Source organism: Manis javanica, chromosome X (assembly GCF_040802235.1).
Source record: "Manis javanica isolate MJ-LG chromosome X, MJ_LKY, whole genome shotgun sequence".
Classification (NCBI taxonomy): Eukaryota; Metazoa; Chordata; class Mammalia; order Pholidota; family Manidae; genus Manis; species Manis javanica.
In genome coordinates, this window is record NC_133174.1 from 12,959,077 (window position 1) to 12,975,640 (window position 16,564).

General features: G+C 40.1%; 1 protein-coding gene and 1 long non-coding RNA gene across 8 annotated transcripts in view; one reads left to right on the forward strand and one right to left on the reverse strand.

Moving 5' to 3' along the window:
- Nucleotides 1–16,564, forward strand: part of LOC108407539 (uncharacterized) — a 146,902-nt gene that overhangs the window by 18,660 nt on the left and 111,678 nt on the right. Inside the window, exon 2 of the long non-coding RNA XR_001855767.3 lies at nucleotides 837–947. This is a non-coding gene — a long non-coding RNA (uncharacterized lncRNA). The remainder of the gene's footprint in view (nucleotides 1–836; nucleotides 948–16,564) is intronic.
- ADGRG2 (adhesion G protein-coupled receptor G2) overlaps nucleotides 1–16,564 on the reverse strand; it is a 110,822-nt gene that overhangs the window by 8,872 nt on the left and 85,386 nt on the right. For all 7 annotated transcript variants that reach the window (XM_073227611.1, XM_073227614.1, XM_073227613.1 and 4 more), the window contains 11 exons: nucleotides 16,045–16,111; nucleotides 11,220–11,611; nucleotides 8,751–8,922; nucleotides 8,392–8,548; nucleotides 7,373–7,516; nucleotides 6,656–6,778; nucleotides 5,954–5,999; nucleotides 5,740–5,843; nucleotides 4,821–4,942; nucleotides 3,237–3,505; nucleotides 434–533 (listed from right to left, as the gene is read on the reverse strand). In XM_073227611.1, the coding sequence (XP_073083712.1) occupies nucleotides 434–533; nucleotides 3,237–3,505; nucleotides 4,821–4,942; nucleotides 5,740–5,843; nucleotides 5,954–5,999; nucleotides 6,656–6,778; nucleotides 7,373–7,516; nucleotides 8,392–8,548; nucleotides 8,751–8,922; nucleotides 11,220–11,611; nucleotides 16,045–16,111 (1,696 nt within the window). The remainder of the gene's footprint in view (nucleotides 1–433; nucleotides 534–3,236; nucleotides 3,506–4,820; nucleotides 4,943–5,739; nucleotides 5,844–5,953; nucleotides 6,000–6,655; nucleotides 6,779–7,372; nucleotides 7,517–8,391; nucleotides 8,549–8,750; nucleotides 8,923–11,219; nucleotides 11,612–16,044; nucleotides 16,112–16,564) is intronic.

A 16,564-nucleotide genomic window follows, 5' to 3' on the forward strand; every position in this document is an offset into this window, starting at 1 on the left:
TTCCTACAAGAACAAAAGGGAAAAAACCTGCTATTCTCCACAACCATTTATATTTCTAGGGAAAAAACCTGTTTATTTTAGGACACTTGGTGATTGAAAGTATTATTAAAATATTATTTGAAATCAGGATTTTACCCCCTTTAAATCCTGGCAACTCTATTCCATGAGTCTTTACTAATATAATGTAACTGGTATTTCATTTTTATCAGAGGCCTTTAAACGTGTTCTCAAAAGACTTCCTCATAATTCATTTTAATACTTAAATAGTAGCATGGCATTTCCAACTAGCTTATCTCATTACATATGTAACTGCAAAGGCTGCTGGGTTGTATTAGGATGAGAGCTGGAGTTGATATACTTATTAGAGCCTCCACTTGCTTGGAGAATTCTGTTTTCCAGTTCAATAACATTCACTCAGGGGCTTTGTACTCACAAGTCATCAGGTGAGCCATTGGGGAATTTCCCATAGGATCCACGCCCATAGTTATCTGAGCACATAATCAGGACAATGGTCACAACCACAGCTGGTAGCCCTGGAAGATGGGAAACGTCCGTCACATATAGGTCTGATAACCAAAGGTGGTGAAAATAAAGAATAAAGATACTATTCTATTTTCTCCGGGTAGCAGAGACTGGTAAGCTGTTCACAAACCCAGTTTCTCTTAATCCTCAGCACATGGCTGGACATCTCCCAGCCTTCCTTGGAGCTAGGTTTATGTAGCCACATGACTAGGTCTTGGCCAAAGGAATGCGGACAGAAGTGATTTGCTCCATCCTTGGCCTACCCCATGAGAAGCTCCGGTAAGACCCTCTACTGTCTTTTCCCCCAAATCCAGGGCAGCCTTGGAATCCACGTCTTGACACAGTCTCCAGCAGCTTAGATCCTGAATAACCACAAAACCACAGACCACCCTCCAACCCTAAGTGCTCTGATAACTGGACAGCATGTGAGTAAGAAATTATCTTTTAAGATTTCAGCGTTTCTCTGCTACAGCAGCTAATGTTACTGTTTATTTCTACATATCCGGAAGGTAATTTTAAGGGTCAGGTGGCAGGCAAAGTCAAAGATTCTAAAATGTAAACCAAATATTCAACATATTAGGGTTACCAGCAACTCGTGGCAACTCTTTCATTCCAAACCCAAAGTCCTCAATTGATTATCTGGAACCCACTGATGGATTGAAGAGCTTGACCTGGTTGACTGAGATGGTGGCTGCCACTAGGCTGGCTCTCTCAAGGGCCTGTGGGCACTTCCAAAAGAGGAAGGACAATGAGAAGGCTCATTCCAGCTTAAAACAGCATTTGGCAGGAAGGAGTCCTTCTCACTTCTCAGATCCATCACCCTCACCAACACCTCACACTCTATACACAGAGACCAGCCTGACATCCAATCTCAAGGCTCTGGTAAGTAAAAAACAATTCCTTCTCACAGATAGGTTTGGGTGCCTGGTACAATCAAACATAATATATCATTTAATTATTTTATGTTTGTACCATACGGAGACAGTGACATATGATGACTTCCTTAGTGAGACATTTTCCTAAAAACAAAATATTGGGGGTGTGGCGCTTGTCCTTGACAAGGGAATGCAACCTTTCAGGATTCTACAAAGATGACAGAATCCATGCCCAATGTCAGAAGCAGTGACTGATTTTTCTGGGAGAAGTGACTTATCTTTCTGGAAAGGTGCTGTTCTGTTTGTTATTCTGCACAAAGATATGACAGGCGGGGTGACAAGTGTGGTAAAGAGTCTGGAATCCTGATGTGTAGGGAGTATTTGAAGGAACATTTAGCCTGAAAAAAAGGAGAGAGTCTGGGAGAGATGGAGGCTGTAGTACAGGGGAAGGGATATGCATAAAAAAATCAGAAAGCCAGGCTTGGCTATGCTTAAGCTGTGTAAATTGGGATCAGTCATGTCGTCGCCTTGAGCTGGTTTCTTTACCTGCCATTGGCAATAACTGTCATGCTAACCTCACTGGCTTGTCTTTCATGGGATTGCTTGTATGAAAATACATTTAAAATAGAGCATTATACATAGTGTTATCTATTGCTTGTAGATTATCTACAAGACTTTTTAGCAGAAGAGGTGTTAGCTTATTATTTTTTTGCCTGAGAGAGCAAAACTAAGGACACCTGTTAAGTGCCACCAGAGAGCCAAGTGAACTTAATGTAAAAACAGAACTGTAGTGCTTTAGAAAATGGTTACTGGCTGCCTTGTAAGGTATTAAAAACAAGACAACAGGCCCCAAATCAAGTTGCTTATGCTAAGTCCCACATCACCAGACTGAGACTGAACAGTTTTGGCCCTCCCAGAAATGCAATCTTAAACCAGTCACTCAGGATTTGCCTGATGAGCACTAGCTAAGTAATCAGCCTCATAGACCCCTGCCATCCCCTAAAGGAGTGACCTTGCCACCACCAATCTACTTTTTTTTGCCTTGTATAACTTCCTTGTTTCTGCATCCTTCGGCCTAAAAGTCTTTCATTTTGTACAGCTCCTCAGACCTTTCTATCTGCTATACCAGAACCTGATTCATGAATCATTGAATAAAGCCAAAAAGATCTTTAAAATTTATTTAAAAAGACTATAAATTCCTCAATAATAGAAGTGTTCAAGCAGAAGTTAGATTGTGTTTAGTCAAAGATAAGTCCAGTTGAGGCTTCTACATTTGGTGGGGAGTTGAATCAGAGACCTTTAAGATCTTTGGGGCATCTAAGACTTTATGACCTACCACTGCCAAGTGGCACAATCTGAACTATTGTGCCAGTGTGGTGACGAAGTTATACTAGGTTACATCTACATATCCTCTCACTCTGCCCCTCCGAGCAAACCATCATGCATGTGTATCTTATCTAGGAGGTACAGAATACAGTGAGGCTAGCTGGGAGCTTGGGGACTGAGAGTTTGACCTCGTTGTCACCAAGCTAACTTTTTCAATTTCTTAAGCACCTTATGGGTGCCAGCCCCAGTTCTAGCTGCTGGAGATAAAAAGAGGATTTGTAGTCCTAACCTCAAAGAGGTTATATTCATAGCCTATCCAGAGGAAATATACAAATGTTCTAGAAAGACTCGACAAAGTTGCTCTTTGGGCCCTCCAGCATGTAAGGAGAACAAAGCTGTTTTAGAAACCTTCCAGGTGTGATGTGCTAAATCATTGTCTCTACCTGATTATAATCAAAACACTGGAGAAAAATCAGAGAAAGCCCAGGCAACCTGCAAGAAAAATATACATACCCCAACCAACAATGCAGAATTTAAGGATATATTTTCGGATATAAGTGTTAAACACTTTGACAAGGGCCAGGTACATATGGAATGCTTCCAGGCCCATCCATGTGAATGAGACTAAGAGAAAATAATGCAGAAATACAGCCACTGAGATGCAGAGGCTTCGCATGTCATAAAGAGCAGTCCATGAGTCCAAGAGGAACACCAGGTTCAGCAGGAGCAGAGCTGCGCACAACTGGATGAGAATTTTGGAAGGGTAATCCCTCCGGATCTTTCTAAAAGGAAAGGACAAGAAAAGAACTAGCACCACATTCTGCCAACCCTTATGTGAGCATACCTGATCTAAGCAATTTATTTTTATTCTTTGGTAAACATCTAGATGTATAAATTTCCTCTCTTTGAGTGTGTGTGTCTATGTGTGTAGACATTAAAACCAACAGTAACAGTGACAAAGCAAAAATCTAAACACAAACCATCTGAAAAATTCATGTTTATATTTCTGGAACCTTTTACATGCTGACTGTTGACCCATCCTTTTAAATAGTTTCTGGTGGAAGCTACTGAGCACCTAACTTCATTTCTTTCAAACTACTTTGAGAAGCATTGCTGCTGCTTCTCGTACAATAGGCTCCTATGTTCAGATCTTCAAAACATAGCCAGATTATCCCATTATCTTACGTTATTAGTTAAAATGAGATTATGGAAAGAAGAGTTTGAACTAGCTAAATGAAACAGACATAGGAAAATACAGCGAAATGATGACATATACATGTTTATGTGTGTGAAATTAGATCTGGTGAAATCATGCTGAGTAATGGTTGGCTCTATAGTAATTTAGTCTCATTAATAATATTTCCAAAGGTCCACTAGATCTGTAGTCATAGCTGGACCCTAAGTTTAGCACTGAGAGTAATTTTGTACATTTCCTGATCAATGTCTAAAATCTAAACCCCAGAATTTACATATTGTTTCACTTAGTTTATGCAATAAAAGTGGCTGTTTCCTTCTTCTCCAACATAATTTGTTGAAATCCCCCCAAAAAGTGACCAAAGGGACCCTTCTGGTAAGCCAAGAAGGAGATGCTGTGATTTGGAATGTCATTCTTGCTTTGACCTGCATAGCCACATTGAGTATTTATATTTTTCAGTGAGGCTTTATAACATTCATTCTTCATCCCCATACCTGTTAATATATTTAGTCTTTTATGTTTCCTCAGTAACTCACAAACTTAACATATGAGGCACAGCTCTTACACTGTGCAGGGAGCTATGGTCAATTTCAGATTGTAAATTCGTGGGTTTGGGGTCTGCCTCTGTCTTTCATTTCACACTTGATGTCAGCTAGGTACCAGGCATCATTCTAGGGCACAAAGATGATTAAGACACAGCCCCTGCCTTCAGAAAATACATAAACTAGTGGAAGGAAGTGAGGATATAAACCAAAAAGTCCCATGAAGTTTTACATATAGGTGCCCCCACTAGATGAGTGTACACGATAAGGTGGACCAAGGAGCACACTTAAATAATACATTTTGGCAATGGAGGTGAGCACTGCATCCTATAATCCAGGTTTCTAGTTGTGGATACTCACTCAAAGGCTATGTAGGTTACAAGAGTAACTGACAGAAAAATTGATGAAAGCCCACAACCAATATATGTAATGAATGTCAGAGCCATCATCTGAGCAGGTGGCAAGGATGTTTGAGATAGGTCCTGGAAAATAAAATAGTGCTTTCAAGACCAGGTATTTTTAAATAAATAGTCATGATTTACATTTATTGAATGTTCTAACTGCCCATCCATAATTCATTCAACAAACCTATAAAGTAGGAACAATTATTATCATCAGGTAAAGATAATGAGAACTGAGAAAACGGAGACCCAGAGAGGTTAAGTAATCTGGCCATGGTCACACAGCTAAAAAGTGGGAGCCAGGGTCCAAATTCTGGTCTGGCTGACTCCAAAACATGTACTTGACCACTGCACTTTGGTGCACTGGAAAAGGACTGGGCTAGGAACCTAAAGACTTGAATTTGGCCTTTGCCTCTTACATTTCTTAGTTCTATGATTGTGGACAATCACCTAACAAATGAATCTTAATTCTGACTTTATTGAAATGACAATAACAATGTCCCACTCTACCTATCTTGTAGGACTATTGGGGAGATTAAGTGAGATAATTTATGTCAATATATTTTATAAAAATTTTAAAGTATATTACAAACTAAGTCATTTTTATAGCCATTTTAATCTGAATTCCCTAGTCCTCCTAGATATTTAAGAGAAAAACTATAAAAACAGAATGGGAAAAAATACTTCTGTGTTCAAGTATTGTCCTTCAAGTGCATTTGCTTATTAGAAGAGTAATTTCATGGGTCTATAATTTTGCCACAATATCATCATATCACTGAGCTATCAAAGTTATCCATCACATATGACATCATGGTGTGATGCCCAGCTACCTGTCAGACCCAGAATCTAAGGCCAGGTAGTGTGGGGATATATATTACCAGTAAGATGCCGAAGCTTGTAAGGTGGCTGCAGGTACAGACGGTTTCATTCAGCCTCCTGTCTTTGACGGAGCAACCATCGGATGACCAACCCCCTCGGCCACCTGTTAGCATCAGGAAGAGTATCTGTCCCAGTAACAAGGCTACCCCTTCTACCCCACTCCCCTTCCCCCTGCCCACTCAAGACTTTACAAAAGGTATAACTGGAACCTACCATTTCTGCCCAAGTCCCAAAATACACATCTCACTGTTAAGTTACCCTGCAATAGAAAGATAAATTATAAATAATTAATTTGCTGAACTGAAAAAACTGAAAAGCAATTGGGGGGAAAAAAACCTAAGATTTTTTTTATTTGAGAATCTCATTCTTGATTTTTAGAGAGTTCTTAATTTTATACTGGTCCCTAGATGCAAGTGAGTCTCATATATGTGAGCACTTCTTAAACTCAGCAATCATGCATAGGAATCACCTTGAGGCCTTGAAAATGTATATCCTGGTTCAGTGGGTCTGGGGTGGGGTCTGAGAGTCTGCATTTCTAGCGAGCTCCCAGGTAATGCTGATGCTGTAGCTTTGCAGACCACACTTTGAGTATGAGGTCATAGATGATGCTCAATGTGAACTAAACTGAGATGTTTTCTCTTTGGAGATGAGAGTCAGACCCACAGCCACAGACCTAAATGCACTGAAATACAGCAATTGATAAGAGCTTGCTTTTGCACTGCTCCTTCTTGGAAATTCGGTGGTCAGTTATTAGGCATGCTAAAACCCAGCGGAGTGACTATGTGATTCTAGTCTTACATGCTGCCCTAACCAAGTTGAAGGTTTTGCTGGGTCTTCTTTTTTCAAGCCAAATCTTACAGACATTGTTTGCATAAGGTGTTTCTGGTCAATGAACAGACCAGACAGACCTCCCACCTGGTTTGGGTCGATGTGCTTTAGTGTAACCGTCACGTTTCTTGTCAAGTTCTTGATAGTCAGGTTTGCAACACTGGATGATATGACGTAGCTGATCAGAGCAAAGTTCTCCAGAGCAGGGTCCTAGCACACCAAAGAATCAACAAGATGGCAAGGGAAAATGAAATGTTATCAGAGAGTTTTAGAGCTAGAAGGGCCCCTAAGGACCATTTAGTCTACATTGTGTGTTTTACAACCTAGGTCAGAAATTTAGGGTCAGGGAGTACAGTGACTGTCCCACAGAGATAGTTAGAAGCAGAGCTTGTTCCACCATACAATGCTCTGCATACTGGGTTAAATTCCACAGACTGACACAATGGGAACTTCATGAATCATAAAGGGAACATGTATTAAGCCATATAAGCTGTGTTCTTGAGTAAGTTACTTAAGCTCTCTGTGCCTCCATGTCCACATCTATAAAATGGAGATAATAGTTCCTCTCTCAGGAGGTTGTTGAGGGGATTAGAGTTAACATTTCTAAGTGCTTAGTATGATAGTGCTTAAGTATCAGTTACTATCATTTACCACTAGCATCATTAGGCCTATTTAAAAATAAACTGTAGCTTTTCAACAACTTCCTTGACTTTAGCAGGCTTAAGGATATGTGAGGATTGAAAGAAACAAACCTCCCCCATCTCAAATAAAGCTTAAGCCAAAAGCAGTTGGGAGCAACTCTACCTGAAACAGAGTAGGTATTTCAAAAAAGTTGAACTGGATCCTGGAAGCTAGCCCCATATGATTAGCTGATAAATTACTCATCAGTGATGAAGGCAGAGTAATAATGCCGATACTATTCTCAGGAGCCCAAGTTTCTAAAGAAACCTGTAAATCAAGTAAAAGAAAATAAAAATGTCTGGGGCTAGTATAATTAGAAGATGGAAAACACAACTAATTAAGATTAAGGATCCCAGAAGGGCATCTCTCTGTGGTATCTTTGTTAAATCAGTTCTTCTTGTTTCTCTGATTGCTATGAAATCAGACAGGATATGTAATAGGAAGGTGAGACCTCAGAGCAGGAAAGGAAACATTTTAAGGATAAACAGTAACAGTCAGTGAAGGATATTGTATGTCAATTATATCTCAATAAAGCTGTGTGTGTGTATTGGGGGTGAGGGGGTGGGGGGAGTAGAGGATAACTACAGACAACAGGGAGACCACAGCAGCAGAGACACCACCCTGGTGACCTGTTAGGGCAAAGGCTTCAGAGAACCACATACACTAAACTTGTAAAGGGAAGAATCTAAAAGATAAAAGGCAAGAATTGGTTTCACTTGGGTGTTGCCAGCCCCCAGTCCCTCTAATAGGTGAATAGAAAACACTAGAAGCAGGATTGATAGTAAGCACCACTGTTCACACCAGTGTAGTCCTAACACTTGTTAAAACATTGAAATGGGTTGATAAGTACCTATGTCCCTGCTCTCTCAACTGCCTAGAACCTTCTGCTGGACACCACCCCCCACTGCAACCTCAAAACTTCCACAATCCAGTAACTGGGGATGCAATAAGGACCTCTCAGATCCTGCTCCAGCCAAGACCAATGTCCTTTTTTTTATTCTGTGGTGCCTCATTGTTCTAGATGTTAAATATTTTGAACATCACCCCTGACTATCAGCAGTAATTGCCTCAGTCATGAAGTATGCAGGGACTACAATCATATACATATACAAGAAAAGTTTTTTTCCACAATAAGGATGTACCTGAAGATTGGCAGGGTCTTGGGCAGCAAAGGTAGTTGTGTCGAAATTACTGGCATTTACTCTGATCACAGCCAGAGCCAAAGAAGGGGATGTTAGATTTATGGCCTTGGTTGAAAAATTCAGCTGTAAGCCAATGTCATTGACTACTTTTAGCAATCTGTAAAGATAAGAGGCAATTCAAATTCAGCACTCCCACTTTGTTTTCCCCATTCTAAGCGGTACACCGAGTAGCAAGTTCACAAATCATTATGACCCTCATACATAGGAGAAAAATACTTGGCTATAATTAACCATTTAAGAAGCACCTTTATCATAAAGAGGGTCCCCTCTCATTACCACATCAGTTAGCTAAGTCATACCTTTGGGCTAGAGGAACCAGCAGGGTGGGAGGGGAGCAAAGGAGTTGGCTGACTTGGTTTATCATTTCTCCTGCGAGGTTAGGCTCCAAGCTTCCTAAGGACAGAGCCTGCTCCATCTGGGACACTTGGTTCTCAAGATCAGAAACACTGATGCTGCTGGTGTGAACAATTTCTATAACAAAAAGCCAAGTCACTTTATGAACACATAATGGAAAAATCACTAATTAGTAAACATACATAGACTCTGTGACCTGGCAAACCTACTCCTAGGTATTTGCCCCAGGGAAATGAAAACATGTCTTAAGACTTTTTTATGAATGTTTATAGAGGCCTTTTCATAACAGTTCGAAACTGGAAACCACCCAAATGTCCATCAACTGGAAAATGGATAAACAAACTGCGGTCCATCTGTACAATGGACTATTATTCAGTAAAAAAAGGAATGTGCTACTGATACATGCAAACATGGGTAGACCTCCAATTCTCCAATGTATTATGTTAAGTCAGAGAAATCAGACTCAGAAGGCTATATACTGTATGATTCTCTTCATATGACATTCTAGGAAAATCAGAAGTATAGGGAAACAAAACAGATCAGAAGTGGCCAGGGGCTGGAGGTAGTGGGTAGGAGCTGACTTACAAAGGGATACAAGGGAACTCTGGGGATAGTGGAAATGTTATATATCATGATAGCGGTTATATGGTTGTGGGTATTTATCTGACTTCATAGGACTATACAAACTTCATTCATCCATAAGTCTGAGTGAATTTTACTGTAGGTAAATTATATTTCAAGAAACCTAACAAAAAAAATTGAAAAGTACATCAGTATATTTAGTGTAGGTTTGTATAAGCAGAAATATACTTGTATTTATATCATGTGTACAGAATTTTATGTGGTTAAATGGAAGCTCTTTTGTGGAAAAGAGATTGTTATGAAGTTAATAGCTGGATTACCAGCTGTAAACTGATTTTCAATAGTGTTTTTAATTGGGAAACAATGATACAAAGCCTGTCTAACAAAAGGTCTCTTAATTCTACCACCTAACATTCAATTTCTTAATTTGTATATTCCCAACTAATCTTTATCCATGTGTTATATATACTGTTATGAACATGGCAAGCTATTTATTGTTGTGTTACTTTTATTCCACTCAAGACTTGAAAAATGCCCCCAAGTTTATGTCTAGCTGTTCTTATGCATGGCTGCATAAGTCATTGTGTTGAGGTGGCATATTGTATTTCATCATTCCACTCTGTGGAACCGTTAAGTTATATCTACTTTTTAGCTACCAAATAATACCTCAACACATCTTTTATGCATATGTCACTTTGCTTCTGTTCTCTTATTGGCTGAAACTGAAGCCCTGGGAGTAGAAGCATAGACACAGGAGGCCACCTTGCTGGCTTTTCTGTGTAGCCTGTTAGGTTGATTCCAAGAGTCAATGGGGATAGCTTTGCAAAGGTGGGCTTTTTAGGCCCAGGTTAATACACTACAATTTCACTTTATTCTTTATCTGCCATTGAACCTTCTTGACGGAAGTCCCAGTGAGTTTATAATCTGGCCTAAAATGGCCATATATATTTAAAAGATAACTTGAGAGAGCAGTGCAAATTTGAAGAAATAGCAAGTCATTCGGCAGGTCACTCCCTAGTCTCCTGGGGATACTCACACTGTGGTGGAGGAAGTGGGGACTACAACCTGAGCTCCAATCTCAGGTCACCAAGAATTGGCTTTGCCTCTCACTCTGCGAATCCTAGAGGAAGGCCTGACTCTTAACCCACTGAACTGAAACTCCAGAGAGTATACAGAATTCTCTCTGCCTCTTCCCCTCTTCTGTTAAGCCTACTTTGTGTCAGGGAGCCCTCTGCAGTTACCGTGGCATTCACACATATGCCATTGTTCCAAACCTCATGCACTTGGTGCAATTTTGTCCATCTTTAAGTAGAGCAGGCCGAGTTAGGAGTTAAATGGCTTATCCCAGATCATGCTGCCTGGGAGGGCCGGTGAACACCCATGCCGAGTTCTTCTGAATGTTTCTCCCCTGCTGTGGCTACCTTGGCTCAATCCCAGCTCTGTCACTCTGTGACTAAGTGATTTTCAAGAACATCAATATTTTCTTTTGATTTCTGTCTAAAGGGAGTTACTGTGTTTAACAGTTCAAAAGTTTTCTCTTCCGAATGTTGAAAACAGTGACCTAACAACCTTTTGTAGGAGAAAGAAACCTGTAAAATAACTCATCTTCATAAAATGAGATTTCTCCAACTTTCTTGGTCAAAAGTCGGTCAGCCATATCTTGTTCTATGAACGCCTGAAGGAAAACTTTAGAAGCTGGGCAGACATCATAAAAAGAAAGGCTCGATGTGGTCTGGTTATAGGTGTGTTGATTTGGCAGACAGACAGGCAGCTGCAGTTCAGATAGCCAGAATCACAACGGACGTAAGAGCAGCTTGGCTCCCCATAGTTACCTGTCTTGTCAGGAGGTGTGCCGGTCATGATGACATTCACAGGGGCAGACGTGGTAGGGGAGGGAAGTGAGGATTTCACAGGTGGCAGGGTGAGGGAAAGATCAGTTTGGGGTATAGGGGAAGAGACACTTTCAGATTGGGGGGGCATGTCAATGGAAGGGCTGGAAGCTGTAGGAGCTGAAGGCTGAGGAGAAAGAAGATGAATCACCCCTATTGGAGAGGGAGGGTTCTGGATTACAGGTGGATGAACTAGAGTCTCAGCAAAAGAGAAGGCACTGGAGACCTGGGGCAAAGTAGTGGCCCGAGGAGCAATTGGAATGGAATTGCTGGAAGAAGAGAAGGGTGGGCTATGTGGATGGCCAGCAAGGCACACAACGGGATCCTGCAGTTCACTAAAGGAAAGAATCAGAGAGATGTATGTGAGAATAAAATCCATGATAGAGAGGCTAATCTCCCCCTCTGGTAACCATCTGATGCCACCAAGGTTGTGTGTCTCCATCAGGGACCTGCCACAGCATACCCTCTGTGCATCTGCCACCGGCCCCCCTGCCCCTGCCCACTTTCACCACCTCCTCCCTGGAGAGGAATCAGCCAAGAAGAATGCTCTTTCATAAATTCCCACCTCTGGTTCATTCGTTCACTGCTGCTTGCAGGCTCTATGCCTTATCATTTACCACTCAGTTGAGGGGATCTTACAGCACTTCTATGTGGTTCTGGGGGGGAGGGGAGCAGTTGTACACCCTGTGACCCAACTGTGGTTTCCACAGACTATAAATCTTTTCTGCTTTGTTTCAGATTTTATAAAATTCATTCTCAAAACAGTAGAATCACATGCCCAAACTGTTCCAAACATACTTAAAAGTATTCTAAAAACTGATTTCAATACCAAAATATCATTTTCCTTTAATATTCAGATTCCACAGTGACAAAACTGGCTCATCATTTTTAGAACAGTTGATTGGGTTTTGTGGCTAAAGCATATCCATTTCAGAACTATGTCTGTCCATAACAGATTCACTAACTCTCCTGTCAACTCAGTATTAACATTGGGTTCAAAAAGGTACAGCATAAATTGAAAAGCAGCTCTAAACTTACCAATGACAATAAAATGTTCAAGTTTTTTTTGTGTGTTTTTGCAACCATAGCACATAATTCTGTCATTTACAATTAAAGTCTTCTGCATATTGATCCAAATTTGAAAAATGTGTAAAGGTCATTATTACTGATTTGTATAATGGAATGTTTAATTTCAGCAAATTTTCATACTAGTCTTTATGGGTCCTAAATAAGCTTTCCTTTCCATGAAACTTCCAATTTAGCTCATTTATGTGCAGTGTGATATTGGCAGGGAAAGGTAAATCACAGTGCCTTTTTTTTTTCCCTTCAACTTACTGAATTTTGTTTTAAGAAAATCTTTAATTGGAGTTAACAATACATAAACTTTTTGCAAAACTGATGAGCACAGGAATCTATCTGAATCAGTTTTATACTGCTATAGCAGGGCATAGTACTAATTCACACGTAGTGAGTAACCAAGAAATGTCTGTTGACTGAAAAAAAGTGAAGCAAGCTGGGGCCAAAGGTATAGTCCTCAGCTTGTAAATCAGCTATGCCCTCAATGCTGCTTTAGCCCACTGGTTCCCAACCTTGGCTGTGCATAAGAATTACCCAGGGGACTTTTAAAAAAATAGATTTCTACGGACTACTCCTCCGTGTTTGATTCAGTTAGTCTTGGGTGGGGATGAAGTTCTCAGGCCCATGTATTTTCATGGCATGGGAAGTTGAGAAGAACTCATCTACTATCTGGCACAAGATCCACCAGTTTTTGCGTTGGGGAGAGGGGCAACTGCAAGGGGCAACAAATTATCACCCAGGGAAGCCTCTAATGGGTCCAGTTTTAGTTGGTTCAGGACAGCAGTGTGGACAAAGGATTCCTAGCAGTCAGAGAGATCCTCTGGGCAATCCACCCAACTTCTCTGAGACTCTGGTTCCCTAAATTCTATACCGTGGCAACCTATCTGGCTAAGTTGTGGCAAAAGTGCTTTGCAAAGTGTAAATTAAATTTTCTCTGTATCACCTGGGGGCCTGTGCAGACCCCTAGTACAGGTCTCCCATTCACTAGGCTCAGCCGTAAAGAGGTTGCCTTGTATCCTCTAGTTACTTCTGCTGGGTGGAGCCTTCCATCCCAGGGGAGGTAACAGGGAGTGGAAGAGCAGTGGTGGACAACACCAGCTATTTATTAGAAACCTCGGAGCACTTGAACACTAGTGCCAGACTCCCACCCCAAACCAACTGAATTGGATTCTCTGGAGTAGATGCAAGCATTTGCATTGACTTTAATATGCTCCTTATTGAGGTGTAGCCTACATACAGTAAAGTGTATTCATCTTACATTTTGAGCTCAAAGAATTTTTATAAATGTATACACCTATATCACCACCACCTAGATGAAAATATAGAGTACTTCCAGCACCCCAGAAGGCCACTTTGACACAACATTAGGTTTTAAAAGGTCCCCAGATATTTCTAATATATAGCCAATCTTAAAAAGCAATCTATCAGAAAGACCCTGAGCCATCGTCTAATTTTAGCCTACTGGTCCTCAAATTTGGCTGCATATTAGAATCATCCATGCAGGAGTTTTTAAAAATCTAGACGCTTACCCTGCACCCCAGACCAATGACATCACCATTTCTGAGGGTGGAAGGCAGGCATGGGTGTTTTTTAAACTCCCCAGATGATTCCAACATATAGCTGGGGTTGAGAACCATTGCTCTATGATCTAAAACCCAACTGCTCAGAGTGGGATCCATGAACCAGCAGCACTGGCTTCACCTGGGAGCTTGTTAGAAATGCAGAATCTCAGGCCCTTCCCAGACCCATTGGATCAGAATTTAATCAAGATCCTCAGTGACTGATAAGCACAGTAACCTTTGAGAAATGCTGATATGATCCACTTCCTCATTTTACAAGGAGGAACCTGAGACTTTTAAAGGTAAAGAAGTGCCTTCCTCACATCTGGACACACAGCTAGTTAATGATAGAGCCCTAGCCAGACATCAGATTCAGATTCTGTCCCCTTTTCTATGTCTCACTGCTTCTTCCTAACAGCTGTCTGAATAGGCATTCATCGAAATCAGTGGGGCTGCTTCAAAAATCTATGATCTCCTCATCCAGTCCATCCAATTACTTCCAGAAATTCCATCTCCCAAAAGGGACTCAACCCTCCAGCTTGTTAAGCTTAAAACTCAAATACTCTACATTCTGTTACAGAATGTTACAAATGCTTAACTAAAGTCCTTTAGCTCTATTCCTTGAGGCCCATTGTTTTAATATATCCCAGATAAATGACCCACACCAGTCAAACAGGCTACACTTAGCTTTATGTTCCTGTATGAGAAGATTCACAATTGAAAAATGTTATGTCTTTTTTTTTCAAATACAAATTTTATCTGATTGTAGAAAAGTACAAAAAATGCACAGGAGAAAAAAAAAGTAAACAAGAAAATGTCATCCATATTGCCAGCAGGCAGGTCAATCACTGGGAAACACTGTTAGCATGTTCATTCACTTCCTGTTTTTTTTTCTATGTATATTTCTATACGCCTGTGATCATCTCATCTATGACTTTTGGAATTATCTGCTATTTTGGAGCATCCATCTCCCAGCTTCCCTCCACTGAGGTAGTAAGTTTAAAGCAGTGATTCTCCACTTCAACTGTACATTAGAATCACCAAGAGGGCTTTTTAACACCCTTAATGCCTAGACTGTGCCCCAGACCAATTAAATCAGAATCTCTGAGGGTGGAGACCAGGAATCAGGATTTTCAAAAATTTTTTAATTTGCACTAATTTTAGGCTTACAGAAACACTGCAAAAATAACCAAGTTCCGTATATCCCTTACCCAGCTTCCCCCAATGTTACCATCTAACATTTGGAATTAGACCCAAATAGCTATCAACATTTAGAATGACAAAGGTGGCATCCCAAGTCACTAGGGCAAAAATGGACTTTTTAATAAATAATGCGGGGGCCACTGGGTAGACATTTAGAAAAAGATTAAATTAGATTCATCCCTCGTACCACACACAAGAATAAACTCCAAATGGATCTGTGTAAAAAAAATGAAGCCATACAAGTACTAGAAAAACACAAGGGTGAATTCCTCCAAAACTTGGGTACAGGGAAAGGCTTTATAACTTTGCCTCCAAATCCACAAGCAATAAAATATGGGTAAATTTAACAGTAAAAAAAAAAATTTAATTTGCATGACAAAAGCATCATGAACAAAGTTAAAAGATAAACTGACAAACTGGGAGAAAATATTTGTAGCATATACTACAAAGGACTAATATTCACAAGATATGAAATAAAAATTCCAGTTAAAAAATGGGGAAAAGACTTGAACACAATTCATAAGATCCAAAAATGGACCCCAAATACATGAAAAAAAATGTTCAAATAGTCTTAATAAGGCAAGTGCACATTAAGGGAACACTGAAACACCATTTCTCATCTACCACACCAGAAAATTTTAAAAAAATATTTTAATGACAACATCCAGTTGGTGAGGCTGTGGGGAGTTAGAATATTTTTAATGCTCCCCAGGTGATTCTGATATGCAAGAAGATTGCAAACCTTTGGTTTAAGGCAATGGTCCAAATGGAAACTTCATACAACAGAAAATTGTGCATTTTCCCTAAAATTGAAGGCCCTTCTTCACTGCTGAAATTCTAAAATTCCTTAGCCAGTATGGTGATTAAAAGTTATTATTATTATTATTAATATTGCTTTTAGGAAAAGGGTCAGCATGTTTGCTACATACCACTGCAGTTTTTCTAACTCTTCCAGGGAGGAAGGGCAAGCTATCCTGACAGCACAGCAGCACTGCTCTGGAAGAGACAAAAGGCAAAGAAAAGAGACAGCATAGTTAAGAATAAGGCAAGGTAGAAACTCAGATCCATCAAGCATGATGGTTCTTACACTGATTTCATTTTAAGGAACTTTTGTCTAAAACACGTGATAAAATAAATTTGATGCCATCATATTGACAATTATATATATGTGTGTGTGTGTATATATATATATATAGTAGGTGCTAAAAAATATTTATTGAGTGAATAATTTGGGGGGAGTTATATACCCGCAATATCAATCACTCTTCAGCAACTCCTAAGAGGGATTCAGAAGTAAATATATCCCAGCAGCAATCAATTGAACACTCCAAATAGAATTCTCCCTCTCAGTAGGGTTTGTTTTATCATATTTTCAAGTACAATATACTAAAACTTTATTAAGAAATCAGGAAAAATCACCTTTTAGGGTTCCCTAAAAGCTGCCCAAGG